Source organism: Ranitomeya variabilis, chromosome 6, assembly GCF_051348905.1.
Source record: "Ranitomeya variabilis isolate aRanVar5 chromosome 6, aRanVar5.hap1, whole genome shotgun sequence".
Lineage (NCBI taxonomy): Eukaryota > Metazoa > Chordata > Amphibia > Anura > Dendrobatidae > Ranitomeya > Ranitomeya variabilis.
In genome coordinates, this window is record NC_135237.1 from 358,299,684 (window position 1) to 358,316,708 (window position 17,025).

A 17,025-nucleotide genomic window follows, 5' to 3' on the forward strand; every position below is an offset into this window, starting at 1 on the left:
TCCATACAAAATCCTTCAGCAGACAAGATGAACCCCAGAAAGGACAACTCCTGCACCAAAAACAAACATTTCTCCGGTTTAGCAAAAAGACAGTTCTCCCGGAGTCTATGGAGAACTGCACGCAAATGATCTATGTGGGCCTGCTTCTCCACAGAGTACACCAGAATATCATCAAGATACACTACCAAAAAGCACCCAATAAAGTCAGAAAAGACATGGTTGATAAAATTTTGAAAAACAGCCAGAGCACCAAATTTTCAAACAGACCCTCAGAAATGAGAAACGCAGTATTCCACTCATCCCCCGTCGTACACGGATGAGATTGTATGCCCCCCCGAAGATCCAATTTAGAAAACCACTTAGCCCCAGACAGTTGGTTGTATAAATCAGGGATAACTGGGAGAGGGTAAGTATTTCTCACAGTGATCTTATTCAACTCTCGGAAATTGAGGCATGGGTGCAAACCACCATCTTTTTCACAAAAAAGAACCCAGCTGCCACAGGGGACATGGAAGGGCGAATGTGCCCTTTGCAAAGACTCTCAGAGATGTATTCCTTCATGGCTGTACACTCGGGACCGGATAAATTATACAAAAGGGCCTTGGGCAATTTAGCTTCAGGAACAAAATCAATGGTACAATCAAATGGGCGGTGCGGTGGCAAAACCTCAGCCTCTCTTTCGGAGAATACATCCGCAAAGTCCTTCAGGTACTCCGGAATACCCTCTACACTGACAAGCCAGAGGGTCAAAAGCTAGTGGGGGAACACAGTACCAGAGACAGAAAAACCGGAGGCAGAGTTCAGAGTTCAAGCCGAGTCATACACTGTAGGGAAATCACCAAACATACACTGAGTAAGGGATAGGGCATAGGTCAGAAACACACACGGGAAGTCAGAGGCAGAAGGGTATACGAATCAGCTGCTCTAGCCTGGAAGCATGAACTATCACTGAAAAAGGGTACCTAAAATAGCACCAATAAATAGCCACCCATGAACCAAAGAGAGGCAGGAAAAGTTAACCCCTCCATGCTCCATGACCAGGCCGAGGAAAGAGAAGCAAGAAGCAAGCCCCGACCTGGATCATGACATATGGGAGGCCTGAGAACTGTCACTTACCTGACAGCACCCATGGCTCCTCTTTTGATATGCTGGCCTGGCGCACGATGCTAATCAAAAAAAGAGCTGCAGATGCCGGCAGATAAGAGGAGGTTTGCAGGGCCACCATCTGATAGGCATACATTACTGAAGTGGATGCTGGACTGCATCCTGCAAATTGATTCGCACTATTTGCAATTAGCAAGAAATATCTACAGTATATATATTATTATTATTATTTATTTATATAGCCCCATTGATTCCATGGTGCTGTACATGAGAAGGGGCTATATACAAATTACAGATATCACTTACAGTAAACAATATAACAATGATAGGCTGGAACAGAGGCAAGAGGACCTTCTGGTTGATGGCTAAACACTATGTGTTTGTCTATTCTTTAGTATGCAGATAACTGGTTCCTGTGCTGGAGGTGAGGGCTACCATATTCACAATCCATAAAATAGTAATGTCAATGAAGTTATTTATACTGTAATATCAGCACATTTTTTTAGGTGGAAACACAAAGGGAATACATACTTGTAAAATGTAATGGTTGGTTCAGTTGCCAACACGAAAAAGGGAGCAACAGTGTAGGAAATTGCCAACTGGGTTACAATCCATGTGATGATGTCATAGACAAATTTTCTGACTTTGGAGGAAATAAAGTAATGGCGAAAAATATTCCGCATCTGTAAAAAGAAAATAGCTACATTCATTACAAATTCCAAAATCCTGAAAAAAGGAGGTGAGCTGTAACCTATTGTGGATCCTATATTACCTGCTGAAAATAGAGGTATTGCTTTTCATTGTAATTCTGTCTGTGATGATTATGAGACTTCTGAAAATAGAAGAAGTTTTCCTGCACAGAGGTGCTCCCATAAAGGGAACCGCAGTCAACCCCAGGTACTTGTAAAGCGGTCACACTGCAGCCTCCATTCTCAGGATAACTGGACATCTTTTTTAACTCTCGCCATGGTACTAACTGTGACAGATTATTCTAAAGCCAGTTAAATAATACACTTTCCCCATACTTACTCCTCTTGCAGCCCACATCACTGGGAAGGCAGTAAGAAACGTGAAGTAGTATCCAGGATAAACACCATGCCAGACAGCCGAAAGAATAAATGTTAAACCTGTCCGATATTTCGGTGCCCTGTCATAGCAAACTCTGCAGGGAGGAAACAAAATATAGTTTAATACTAAAAAACATCTGTTAAATATATTCTTTATTTCATATGAATTAGCTGATACCAAACAATGATAGGCAGGATAACGAGTCCCGTATTTACCACAAATCCTGTACCCAGGGATCCAGTGTTTGACATTTCTACGGGAGTACATGAAACATTTCCCTCATAAAGCAGCAGAACATTCAGATTAATGATTTACATGTTATCAGATTATTGCCATGAATAAAATAGATAATTAACATATTTGTATAAAAGAAAAGCATGTAACATATTTTACCATTGATTTTAGTAGATTTCGCGTTTAATAATTTACCTTTTTAACCAAGCAGCAGTCTGGATATTCCAATTGTCTATACACATTTTAAAACTTGTAGCCATCTAGAAGAATGAGAGACGACAAACACATTAATTATTGCCAGTAGCTGCTTAAGATTCAATTATGTAACAAGGATTTCAGTGGTACATAACGGTGCCTTAAGGCAGCCTTGTCTCTAGACTGACTTAGTGGCAAGGACATTCTGAGTTCTTAACCTATGGCGTCTAGTCCACTCAGCAAAATTATCACGCTCCAGTAACCATGCTAAATGAAGAAAAGGATGCAATCAGAGTGAAGTAGGTAAACCATACATTCTACTACAGTCTAAACGGAAAAACAACCTATTCAAAATATTGCACTTTTTTTTTTTACATATATGACATATAAAAATGCACCATTCAGCAAATAGTAAAAGGTAAAAGTAACTGAATAAAAAGCACTAGTAATCTTAAATATGTTTAACACTTTTGCGACACAGCCTGTTTTCACCTTCCTGACCAGGTCAATTTTTTCAATTCTGACGAGTGTCATTTTATGGGACAATAACTCTGGAACGCTTCAACATATCCCAGTGATTCTGAGTTGCTTTTCGTGACACATTGTACTTCATGTTAGTGGTAAATTTAAGTCAATATTTTTTGTGAAAATATCAAAAATTTGGCAACATTTTAAAAAATGTTGCAATTTTGAAACTTTTAATTTTTATGCCCTTAAACCACATAGTTATATCACACAAACAGTTAATGAATAACATGTCTACTTTACATCAACAATTTTTTTTAAAAAAAACATTTTTTATTTTTTTTGTTAGGAAGTTAGAAGGGTTAAACGTTTCTCAGCAATTTCCCATTTTTTTAAGTGACTTTGAGGGGTCTATGTGACTAAAAATAGCCAAAAGTGACACCATTTTAAAAACTGAACCCCGCAAAATACTCAAAAGCCTATTGTCAAGTTCTTCACAGGAATTAAAGCACTGTGAAAGGAAAAATGAAACCTTTTCCCACAAAAAATGTTATTTTAGCCCCAAATTTTGCATTTTTACAAGAGTAATAGGAGAAAATTTGTTGTCCACTTTCTCCTGAGTACGCAGATATCCCATATGTGGTGGAAAACTACCGTTTGGGTGCACGATACAGCTCAAAAGAGAAGGACCACTTAACTTTTGGAACACAAAACTCGCTGGTATAGATAGCTGACACCATGTTGCATTTGCAGAGGCCCTGATGTGCCTAAGCAGTGGCAACCACCCACAAGTGACCTTATTTCAGAAACTACACCGCTAAAGGAATTTATCATCTAAATGTGTGGAGAGAACCAAATTTTTTATTTTCACAAGGGTAAGAGGAGAAAATGGCCCATACAATTTGTTGCGCAATTTCATCTGAGTACACTGATACATATGTGGTGGAAAACTACTGCTTGGGCGCATGGTAGGGCTCAGAAGGGAAGGAATGCCAATTTGGCTGGAATAGATTGCGGACGCCAGGTCACATTTGAAAAGCCCCTGACATACCATACCAAAACACCAGAAACCCCTACAAGTGACACCATTTTGGAAATTAAATCTTTTGAGGAATTTATCTAGGGGAGTAGTGAGCATTTTTATCTCTCAGGCGATTCACAGAATTGTATAACATTGGGCTGAGTAAATGTTCTGCCCATCTTAATGTGCAGGAAGTTAATTATCATGTTATTCAAGTTGTGGCCACTGGAGATCATCAGTTGCCTACTTTTCATGTTGTTTACCAATTTTTCCCTCAAAAGAGCAATGTCTTCTGGGTAGGTTCCGCCCTCATTCTTCTTGTGGAAGACAAGCTTCAGTAGCCATTTTTCCTCAAGTCTGAAGAGAGGCACACGTGCTCCTGTCTCACTTACTTTCCTACCCCTGTCCTAACGGATCTCGGTACGTTTATAAAGGGTTAAATGCATCTTATGTTTGTGTTAGTATTTGAGCCTTATGTAGCTCCTATAGTCTGATATAGTTAGGCAGATTGTGCTCTGCAGCTTGCAGTTAGGTAATGTTTACTCTGCATGTAGATAGAGGCATCTTTGTATAGAATAGGGCAGTGCTGTTAGAATTACTGTGTAATGCACTCTGTATAATTCTTGCTGTAATGTCCCAGTTATTTATGTGACTGCACCCTGTATGTGCATATACTGATATGCTGTTATTCTTTACAGTTTTTCACCAGTCATCCACAATGATTATTCACTGAACATCCACTTTGTACATCAACATCATTCACTATTCGATCATCTACTATGAATACTATCCACCATTGTTGTTCAACGTTATAGTTTATGTTATCGTCACCCTAATAAATAAGACTTAAGCATCAACACAGTCTGTTTACTGGGATGTGGATGAAGGTTTAGCCGTATGTTTGAATCCACACAGCATCCTACGTGGAGGAAGGCAGAACAGTGAAAAACGAGACCGCCAGTCGCAGGCGGTGACTGTAAAGCAAGAACAGATTAGCTGCCTTCAGTGAAACTGATAGCCGGTCGCAGGCTGTAGTTGATCAGACTGTACAGAACCGCTAACACCCACACTGCTCCGCATTCGGGTACCACAGCAGCCGCCATACAGCCGCAGAACTATACTGCAGCCCGCCAAGAAGAGCTACATCATTCCCGCCACGCGGAAGCTCACCGCACATAGACTCAGTTTCCCGCCAAAACACTCAGCAGTACGCAGCTAAGCGCACAATGTCTCGAAACAGCACATCCTCACTCAAGACAAGATCACGAGCAAGCTCTAGCAGGTCATCATTAGCAGAGCTGGCTGCTGTCGCTCGTGCTGAAGCTGAAGCAGCCAAAGCGAGGTCCTCCTTCGCTGAGAAAGAAATGCATCTAAAGCTGAGACAAGCAGAGCATGAAGCAGAAAATGCACGTTTGCGAGAAGAACATGAAGCAGAAAATGCACGTTTGCGGGCAGAGCAAGAGGCAGAAAGTGCACGCCTGCAAGCCGAAACCACACGTTTGCGGGCAGAGCAAGAGGAAGAAAGTGCGTGCCTGCAAGTGTCTCTAGAAAGACTTATGGCAGACAAAGAGGCAGCAGCTGCAATAGCTAAGGCAGAGTACTTGGAAGCCATGAAGGATCCTGATTATGAGGGACGCAGCAACGTTCTTGAAACAGATCTAGAGCAGCAAGACCCAGCTCAGCGCGTCACAGAGTACGTCCATCGACACTCCAGCATGGACAACACCCTCGACAGACTACATCGATCAGCCTACGCCGATTATCACCGATCCAACCCCGAACTTCACTACTACAAACAAGAAGACGTCCAGCACAGAGGAGTCGACTACAGCTACCGTTCCACTGAGAAGAAGGTACAGCTCCCACCTCACCTTAAAGAGACATCTTCACCAGAAAGGTACTATGCAGACTGTCCGAAGCCAAGAGCGTCTCACAGGTATGGTGATGCACCACACACTAGACATGACTATAACATACCGGCTCGTACCAACACTGATCAAGCCACCGTAGACTTGGCAAAGTTCTTTGCCCGCCGAGAACTGGTAACAAAAGGACTGGTAAAGTTCACTGACAAAGCCGAAAACTATAGGTCATGGCGAGCTTCGTTCCAGAACACCATTCAGGGACTGGACCTTTCTAGTAGTGAGGAGTTAGATCTCCTGGTAAAGTGGCTTGGAACTGAATCGGTCGAGCATGCTAAAAGACTAAGAGACATTAACATAGAATACCCACACATAGGTCTACGTAAAGTGTGGGAAAGACTTGACGAATGCTATGGGTCCATAGACGTAATAGAGAATGCTTTATTCAAAAGAATCAATGATTTCCCTAAGATAGGGCCCAAAGGTTATCAAAGGCTTAGAGAATTGAGTGATTTATTGATAGAATTACAGGTCGCCCAGAAGGAAGGTCACTTGCCTGGATTGGCATTCTTAAGACACTGCTAGGGGTGTCAATCCAATAGTACAAAAACTTCCTTACAATCTTCAAGAAAGGTGGATTATACATGGTTCAGGGTATAAACAAATTCATAATGTACCATTCCCTCCTTTTACTGTATTTGTTGAGTTTGTCACCCAGCAAGCCAAGATCAGAAATGACCCTAGTTTTGATTTCACTCTGTCATGTTCCGCTAACTCTGGTGTCAAACCCAGTAAGACACCCGTGGCAGTCCATAAAACTAATATTGATTCCACAGGTCCTCCTCACAAGACAACTAAGCCCCCTACAGAAGAGAGCAAACCTCAGGATGTCAGTAAGCAGTGTCCTCTACACAGGAAACCACATCCTCTACTAAAGTGCAGAGCCTTCAGGGATAAGACTTTAGAGGATCGCAAAGGTTTCCTCAAGGAAAACAACATCTGCTTCAAATGCTGTGCTACAACCGCTCACTTCGCCAGGAACTGTGGAGCTAGCGTGAAATGTCCAGAATGCAGCAGCACGGATCACAATACAGCCTTGCACCCTGGACCACCTCCAGGAGTGTTGTCACAGGCAGAGGAGCACGATGAGAAGCAGAAGAACACCGATGAAGACACCCCTGCGGTCATCTCTCAATGTACGGAGATCTGTAAGGGACTCACAGGAGGAAGATCTTGTTCAAAAATCTGCCTTGTCCGAGTCTATCCAGCAGACCACAGAGACAAAGCGCTCAAGATATATGCAATCCTGGATGACCAAAGTAATAGGTCTTTAGCCAGGTCCATCTTCTTTGACAACTTCAACATTGTAGGCCCCGGTTCTCCCTACTCCCTTAGGACATGTTCAGGTACCATCGAGACGGCGGGGAGGAAAGCAACCGGATACAAAGTGGAGTCCATAGATGGCCAGATCTGCCTGTCACTACCGACCATCCTGGAGTGCAACCAGATTCCTGACAACAGGTCTGAGATACCTTCACCAGAGGTGGCAACGTATCACCCCCACCTGAAGCGTATAGCCCACCTGATACCTGAGTTGGAACCAGAAGCCCCAATAGCTTTACTTCTGGGAAGAGATATACTACGAGTCCACAAGACTAGAGAATATATCAACGGCTCCCGAAATGCTCCATACGCTCAGAGGCAAGACCTTGGATGGGTCATTGTAGGAGATGTCTGTCTAGGAGGAGCACCCAAGCCGGTCTCAGTCAACAGTATGCTTACCAGCACACTAGAAAATGGACGTCCATCTCTCTTCCAGCCATGTCACAATAGTCTGCTGGTAAAGGAACTACGAAGCAGCACTCCTCTACCTTGCCCTTTCTCAGTTCCTATCAACGAAGACCACGCCTGTGAAGGTGAACAAGACCACATAGGATGTACAGTCTTCCACAGGACGAAGGAAGACAACAAGGTAGCGATGTCTATAGAAGACAGGATGTTCTTGGACATCATGGATGAACAAATAGTCAAGGATACGTCGAATAGTTGGGTCGCACCTCTACCATTTCGACCTCACAGGAGACGCCTACCCAACAACAGGGAATTGGTCTTCAGCAGATTCATCTCCCTATGACACAAGCCTCAGAAGTCACCTGAGACGAGGGAACATTTCTTTACCTTCATGGGAAAGATATTCCAGAACAACCACGCAGAGATTGCACCTGCACTTCGACACTCAGAGGAGTGTTAGTGTTGGTACCTGCCCATCTTCGGAGTGCACCATCCTAGAAGCCAGGTCAAATTAGAGTGGTATTCGACTCAAGCGCCAAATGCGAAGATGTTTCTTTGAATGATGTCTTACTGTCGGGCCCAGACCTCAACAACAGACTTCTGGAAGTATTACTCTGTTTCCGTAGAGATTCAGTGGCATTTATGGCTGACATACAACAGATGTTCCACTGTTTTCTCGTCAAAGAGGAACACAGAAATTACTTGAGGTTCTTCTGGTACCGTGACAACGACCCGGACGGAGACATCGCAGAGTACCGGATGCGAGTACACATCTTTGGGAACAGCCCTTCCCCAGCAGTCGCAATCTACGGCCTCCGACATTCTGCCAAAAAGGGTGAAGAAGAGTATGGCTAGGACATCAGGTCCTTTGTGGAAAAGGATTTCTACGTGGATGACTCTGTGAAGTCCACACCGACAAGTGAGGCCGCAATCAGTCTACTAAAGAGGACTCGTGACATGCTCGCTCAGTCTAACCTAAGGTTACACAAGATTTCCTCCAACAGCCGAGAGTTGATGGAAGCCTTTCCCTCTGAAGACTATTCCAGCGAGCTAAAGGATTTAGACCTCAGCATCGACCCCCTTCCCATGCAGCGGAGCCTTGGATTGCTGTGGGATCTGAAGACAGACACCTTCACCTTTCAGATCAGCAAGGATGAGAAACCCTTCACGCGCAGAGGAGTTCTTTCCTTCGTGAATAGTTTATACGACCCCTTGGGGTTCGTAGCTCCAGTAACCATTCAAGGAAAGTTGATGCTCAGGGACTTCACCCAAGACACTACTGATTGGGATGATCCACTTCCAGCAGGAAAGACTGACCTGTGGGCAGAGTGGAAGAAGTCTCTTGAAGCCCTGACCAACCTTCGTGTGAAACGACCGTATGGTCCTGTGCCATCCAGAGGTCAAAACGCAAAGACTTTGTATTTTCTGTGATGCATCAGTCAAAGCGATTGCAGCAGTAGCGTACCTCAAAACCATAGACGTGAGCGGACAATGCCATATCGGGTTCGTTATGAGCCGGACGAAATTGGCGCCACTTCGTGAACACACGATACCTAGACTGGAACTCTGTGCTGCTGTCCTAGCAGTTGAGTTGGCCGAACTGATCTCGGATGCGATGAGTCTGAAGATCAAGGATGCAGAGTTCTACACCGATAGCAAGGTGGTACTGGGGTACATCTGTAACGAGACACGACGCTTCTATGTCTACGTCAGCAACCGGATACTTCGGATAAGAAGATCCACCGGCCCTAATCAGTGGCACTACGTACCTACTCACCACAATCCTGCGGACCACGCGACTAGATCCGTTGCACCCAGTTATTTGAAGGACACTACATGGTTCATAGGTCCTACCTCTTTGTACCGTTCGATGCCCCACATCAACAGGCCTGAAACGTTCGAACTAGTGGGTCCAGACACGGATGAAGAGATCCGACCTCAAGTGTCTGCTCTACATACAGAGATTTCAAGCTGCCACCTTGAATCTCACCGGTTCAGCAGGTTCTCCACATGGAAGTCACTTGTTCGAGCTATAGCTTGTCTATTTCATGTAACCCAGTCCTACCAGTCAGCCAGGGACCTTGTAAAGGTTGGCATCAATGCAGGCTTGCGTTTACTGCTCCCGACCTGGAAAGAGCCAAGGTTTTAATACTTTGTGTCGTACAAAGAGAAACCTATGGCAGAGAAATAGACAACCTCAACAAGGGACAACCCATTCCTGAAGCCAGTCGGCTGAGGAAGCTCGATCCGATTTTCGATCAAGATGGGCTGCTGAGAGTCGGTGGCCGTCTTCAAGAAGCTGAGGTAGAAGTTTCAGAGAAGCACCCGGTGATAATTCCTGGACGTCATCACGTAACAACCTTGCTGATTCAACATCATCATGTCTTAGTGAGACACCAAGGCCGTTTGTTCACTGAAGGAAACCTACGGGCGGCCGGACTATGGATAGTTGGAGCAAAGAGAAGAGTGAGCAAACTCATCTTCGACTGTGTTACGTGTCGCAAACTCCGGGGCACATTCCAAAATCCAAAGATGGCCAATCTTCCACCCGACAGTCTGAGTACTGAACCCCCTTCACCAACGTTGGACTAGATGTATTCGGTCCTTGGTCTGTGGCTACACGACAGACTAGAAAAATACTTACAGAAGCAAAGTGTTGGGCAGTTCTATTCACGTGTCTGTCCATCAGAGCCGTTCATATCGAAGTAATCGAATCGATGGACACATCAAGTTTTATAAACGCACTTCGACGCTTCATCGCAACCAGAGGCCCTGTGAAGCATATTCGTTCTGACCGAGGTACGAATTTCGTCGGAGCGGCAAGAGAGCTCCAAATCCCTTCCAATCTGGACATCGCTAATGTGGAAAGGTATCTGGGCGAGCAAGGATGTACCTGGACTTTCAATCTACCACACTCTTCGCACATGAGAGGTGCGTGGGAAAGGATGATAGGGATAGCACGCAAAATACTAGACTCTATCTTCTTGCAAGCTAACACCAGACTTACACAAGAGAGTTTATCCACGTTCTCGGCAGAGGTCTCGGCCATCATGAATGCCAGGCCACTGACAGCACTTTCTAGTGATTCTGGAGATCCATCCATCCTTACTCCTGCAATGTTACTCACACAGAAAACCTGTGTCCCGAAAGCTCCACTCGGAGAATTCAATGCCAAAGACCTCTACAGACGACAATGGAGGCAAGTACAAAGCGTGTCCAACGTCTTCTGGGATAGATGGAGGAAACAGTATCTCTCCACTCTGCAAACCAGAACAAAGTGGCAGAAAGACCGCCCAAATATTCAATCTGGCGATGTTGTACGCGTCAAAGACAGTCAGTCACATCGGAACGAGTGGCCACTCGGCCTAGTCATCAAGACCCTTCCCAGCAAAGATGGGAAAGTGCGGAAAGTAGAGGTCAGAGTGTGCAAGCTTGGGGAGAACAAACTGTTCCTCAGGCCCGTTACCGAGCTTGTATTATTATTTTCCCCAAAAGAACCTAATTGTGGCATCTGTTGACGCCAAGCGAGGAGTGTTCTGCCCATCTTAATGTGCAGAAAGTTAATTATCATGTTATTCAAGTTGTGGCCACTGGAGGTCATCAGTTGCCTACTTTTCATGTTGTTTACCAATTTTTCCCTCAAAAGAGCAATGTCTTCTGGGTAGGTTCCGCCCTCATTCTTCTTGTGGAAGACAAGCTTCAGTAGCCATTTTTCCTCAAGTCTGAAGAGAGGCACACGTGCTCCTGTCTCACTTACTTTTCTACCCCTGTCCTAACGGATCTCGGTACGTTTATAAAGGGTTAAATGCATCTTATGTTTGTGTTAGTATTTGAGCCTTATGTAGCTCCTATAGTCTGATATAGTTAGGCAGATTGTGCTCTGCAGCTTGCAGTTAGGTAATGTTTACTCTGCATGTAGATAGAGGCATCTTTGTATAGAATAGGGCAGTGCTGTTAGAATTACTGTGTAATGCACTCTGTATAATTCTTGCTGTAATGTCCCAGTTATTTATGTGACTGCACCCTGTATGTGCATATACTGATATGCTGTTATTCTTTAGTTTTTCACCAGTCATCCACAATGATTATTCACTGAACATCCACTTTGTACATCAACATCATTCACTATTCGATCATCTACTATGAATATTATCCACCATTGTTGTTCAACATTATAGTTTATGTTATCATCACCCTAATAAATAAGACTTAAGCATCAACACAGTCTGTTTACTGGGATGTGGATGAAGGTTTAGCCGTATGTTGGAATCCACACAGCAACCTACGTGGAGGAAGGCAGAACAGTAAATGAAAAATTACAATTCTTTAAATTAAACTATTGTTTTACCCCAAGTTTTTAATTTTCAAAAGGGGTGATAGAAGAAATTGTGCTAATTTTTTCCTGAGTACACCAATACCCCATAAATGGCTGAAAACTACTTTTGAGGCACAGTGCAAAGCTCAGATGGGAAGGAGTGCCATATTGTATTGCAGATTTTGCAGTTATGATTGGAAGGTGCCATGTCACATTGGTAGAGCTCCTGACATTCCAGAACAGCTGAAACCCTCATAAGTGACCCCAATTTATAAACTATACCTCTCAATTAATTCATCTAGTTGGCAGTGATCATATTGACACCACAGGTATGTCACAGAATGTTATACCATTGGGCAGTGAAGAAAAAATAATTACAATTTTACCAGAAAAAAAATTGTTTTAGCCGCAGAATTTCATTTTCACAATGGGTGTAAAAACGGCACCAAAATGTGACACACAATTTCTGCTGAACGTGGAACCATACCCTATATGTGGCTATACAATACTGTTTAGCCATATGGCGAGACTTGGTCGGGAGGGAGCACTATTTGACTCTGGGAGAACACACTTTTGTAGAATAGTTTGAGGACTCTATTTATAGAGCCACTAAGTGCCAGAAGAGCAGAATCCCCTCAAGTGACCCCATTTTGGTAATTGCACCCCTCTAGGAATATATTTACAGGTGTAGTGATGATTTTGACTCTACGGGTGTTTTCCAGAAACAAGCAGCAGTGGACGTTGCTGAATAAAAATTGTAAATCTGCCATTGTAGTGCCAAGTACATTATGCCAAGCTTCTGGAGACATGTACCCCGTAAATTAAGCGGGCTCTCACTGCTACATAGATGCCAAACATGTGGATGGTAAATGTGGTTTAGGCACATGGGTTGCATACACTTACCCATGTTGTAAAGTGCTGGTGCACAGACCACAGAGTTCCCAGGGGCCAACCCCAGATGCACGTTTCGCGTAAACTTTTTCAATACTCTTATAATTTGGGTACGGGCAGTACATTTACTTTATGCCCCTGCTTTCCACATTATCAGTTTATAATTACCGTATATACTCGAGTATAAGCCGAGATTTTCAGCCCAAATTTTTGGGCTGAAAGTGCCCCTCTCGGCTTATACTCGAGTCACGGTCTGTGGCAGGGTCGGCGGGTGAGGGGAGAGGGCGCTGAGGCATACTTACCTAGTCCCGGCGATCCTGACGCTCCCTCTGCCCGTCACACTGTCTCCGGGTGCCGCAGCTCTTCCCCTGTACAGCGGTCACGTGGGACCGCTCATTAGAGAATTGAATATTCATTTCTCTAATCAGCGGTGCCGGTGACCGCTGATAGAGGAAGAGGCTGCGGCACCCGGAGACCAGCTGTCCGGGGGAAGGAGCAGGACGCCGGGAGCAGGTAAGTATCGCATATTTACCTGTCCACGATCCACACGCCGGGCGCCGCTCCATCTTCCCGGCGTCTCTCCGCTCTGACTGTTCAGGTCAGAGGGCGCGATGACGCATATAGTGTGCGCGCCGCCCTCTGCCTGATCAGTCAGTGCGGAGAGACGCCGGGACCGGACGCTGGGGAGCTGCAAGCAAGAGAGGGGAGTATGTGTTTTGTTTTTTTTATTGCAGCAGCAGCGTTATATATGGCACAGATTTATGTGGAGCATCTATGGGGCCAAACTGAACGGTGCAGAGCATTCCGTATGGGGCAGCTTTATAAGGAGCATCTATGGGGCCAAACTGAACGGTGCAGAGCATATAGGGCACAGCTATATAAGGAGCATCTATGGGGCCAAACTGAACGGTGCAGAGCATATAGGGCACAGCTTTATAAGGAGCATCTATGGGGCCAAACTGAATGGTGCAGAGCATTATATGTGGCACAGCTTTATAATGAGCATCTATGGGGCCAAACTGAACGGTGCAGAGCATATAGGGCACAGCTTTATGTGGAGCATCTATAGGGCCATAATGAACGGTGCAGAGCATTGTATATGGGGCACAGCTTTATATGGCACATCTATGGGGCCAAACTGAACGGTGCAGAGCATTATATATGGCACAGCTTTATAAGGAGCATCTATGGGGCCAAACTGAACGGTGCAGAGCATATATGGCACAGCTTTATAAGGAGCATCTATGAGGCCAAACTGAACAGTGCAGAGCATATAGGGCACAGCTTTATAAGGAGCATCTATGGGGCCAAACTGAATAGTGCAGAGCATATAGGGAACAGCTTTATAATGAGCATCTATGGGGACAAACTGAACGGTGCAGAGCATATAGGGCACAGCTTTATAATGAGCATCTATGGGGACAAACTGAACGGTGCAGAGCATATAGGGCACAGCTTTATAATGAGCATCTATGGGGACAAACTGAACGGTGCAGAGCATATATGGCACAGCTTTATATGGAGCATCTATAGGGCCATAATGAACGGTGCAGAGCATTGTATATGGGGCACAGCTTTATATGGAGCATCTATGGGGCCATAATGAACGGTGCAGAGCATTCTATATGGCACAACTATATATGGATAATATATGGGGCAATAATCAATGGTATGGAGCATTATATATGGCACAGCTTTATATGGAGCATCTATAGGGCAATAATGAATGGTATGGAGCATCTATTTTTATTTTTGAAATTCACCGGTAGCTGCTGCATTTTCCACCCTAGGCTTATACTCGAGTCAATAAGTTTTCCCAGTTTTTTTGTGGCAAAATTAGGGGGGTCGGCTTATACTCGGGTCGGCTTATACTCGAGTATATACGGTAATGGTAGATCCTCTCAGCACAAGCACTTTTTAATTGTTACAATATTACTATATTTGCACTAGGAGAATATATGTTTACATGATCTTCCAATACTGAATACTAATGTAATTTATGGAACTGCCTCTTACCCTAACCCCTTATTCCCAGGGCTTCTACTGTGAATCCTATCTTTTCCTTCCACAATATTTTTTGTGTATAAGATTATTTATGTTACTTATTATTGTATCAATAAACTCATGTTTAAATTTTTGAAGTCAGCACTCCAATTATCTTTAGTTATATCTTTTAGGAGTTTCTTCTATAATTTTTATCCTCATTTTTTGATTAAGACTGCACTATTGATTATGTTCATTATATTAATCATGACTTGTCTTATAATCCATTACCCTGTGAATTATTTAAAATCGCTATGGATTGCAGCATCTAGAAGATAACACAGGGTTAACATAATCGGGCCCTAAGCCAATCATATCCCGATGATGTCATTGGTGCAGAGCTAGCGTTCTGCACTGGAATGCTGGTGCTTGGAGGTGTGTGGGAGTCCCCAGCACTGCAAGATCGCCAACTGTAATCAAATGTCGTCGCTACACAAATCCCAGCGAGCGCCGGGGTTTGTTTACCTTCAGGAAGCAGTTAAACAAAAAAAAAAACATACTTCTAAAACATCCAAAAAGCTATACTCATACTTAATACTGTGGACGCAGCAGGGACAGCAAGTAGTGATGGTAAGTACTGAGGTGGCTGAAACACAAGATATCATTCATGGCACATCTGCTGACATACAATTCCAGTCACATGACTGCTGAAACCATTCATAGGAAAATGAACCAAAGAACAGGACGTCACAGCTTCCTGAGAACGGAGCAATTCTGTGTTTTAACTGTGCTCGTTAAAAGAGCTTATCCCATTAACAAAGTACATTTTAATTAATAGATATTGGAATAATAAGAAGTTCCACAATTGGATACGTTGAAAAAAAATGTTCCTGTGCTGAAATACTCTAAAAAATGTGCCCCTGCTGTGCACTGTGTAATGGCCGTGTATGACCACGTAGAGCTACTCCAGTTCATGGTCGGCACACGCCACAGCTCCTAGCCATGGGAGGAAACATAAATCCCATGATGAGTAAGTACACAGATCAAAAACATCAGGGGCTCACAGCTGCTGCTTTCTGAGGCAACATGTTTTCTTGCCTGTTTTAGGAATGTAGTGAGTATTTTGAACCCACATATGCCCCACAGAATTGTATAACATTGTGCAGTGGAAATAATTAAAATTTCTACCATGAAAATGTTATATTAGCTGCAAATATTCCACTTTCACAAAGGCTAAAAATGTTTGAGCTAAGAAGTCGCAAGTAAAGGTTAAAGACAAACATAAAGAGCATTTTATATTTTCCAGAAAATTCATGAAACAGCTTAACCATTTTGCATAATTTGGTGTAAAAACATCAATTAACACCATAAGACGTAATAAGAAAAGTGAAAAAAAAAATCTTCAAACGATGAATCGGGCCCATAGTGTTTGCAAATGTTAAAAATAATGTAAAAGTACGGTACGTACATTCACTTCCTTATAGTATTTTTTATTTCTATAGAACCAACATATTTTGCAGCACTTTAAAATTCATTCACTATCATATTAAAGGGAACTTGTCAGGCAATTGATGCTGCCAAAACTGAAGCAGCAGGGCCTGGCTGCACGACTATAGCCACACAAGAGACATGTGAATCACCTGCAGCGGTGCTGGGAAGTATCTTACACAGAAAGCGCCGGACTAGTCTTGTCTACTGCTGTGCTCACCAGCCAGATCTTTAGAGTACATGTTCTCTGAAATGCCGGAGTGTTTCAGAAAATAATCTACCTGGCTATAATTGTGCAGCCAGGCTGCAATTCATGCTGCATATGGCGTGGGCAGCATGAATCTGACAGGTTCTCTTTAATAAGAATGACATTATTCTTTACAAAAACACATGTTTCTTTATTGGGCAGCTTCACTATAAACTCACCTCTATATTCCATATATTAAGGTTACTAATTAGATCCCATCGAAATTGGCCATTCTCATCTATTCCATTAAATCCATACCCTGCGGCATTGTTTACTGCATCGGCTACACAAATAAGAAATAGTACAAAGGCTAAGTATTAGTACCAATTCATAGCAAGTATAATATGACAAACATAATAAA

At 43.6% G+C, this 17,025-nt stretch overlaps 1 protein-coding gene across 3 annotated transcripts in view; it reads right to left on the reverse strand.

Moving 5' to 3' along the window:
* The window catches only part of MBOAT1 (membrane bound glycerophospholipid O-acyltransferase 1), a 143,879-nt gene that overhangs the window by 6,301 nt on the left and 120,553 nt on the right, over nt 1-17,025 (reverse strand). For all 3 annotated transcript variants that reach the window (XM_077269957.1, XM_077269958.1, XM_077269956.1), the window contains exons 9-12: nt 16,844-16,947; nt 2,602-2,666; nt 2,134-2,266; nt 1,636-1,787 (exon numbers count right to left, since the gene is read on the reverse strand). In XM_077269957.1, coding sequence (XP_077126072.1) covers nt 1,636-1,787; nt 2,134-2,266; nt 2,602-2,666; nt 16,844-16,947 — 454 coding nt within the window. The remainder of the gene's footprint in view (nt 1-1,635; nt 1,788-2,133; nt 2,267-2,601; nt 2,667-16,843; nt 16,948-17,025) is intronic.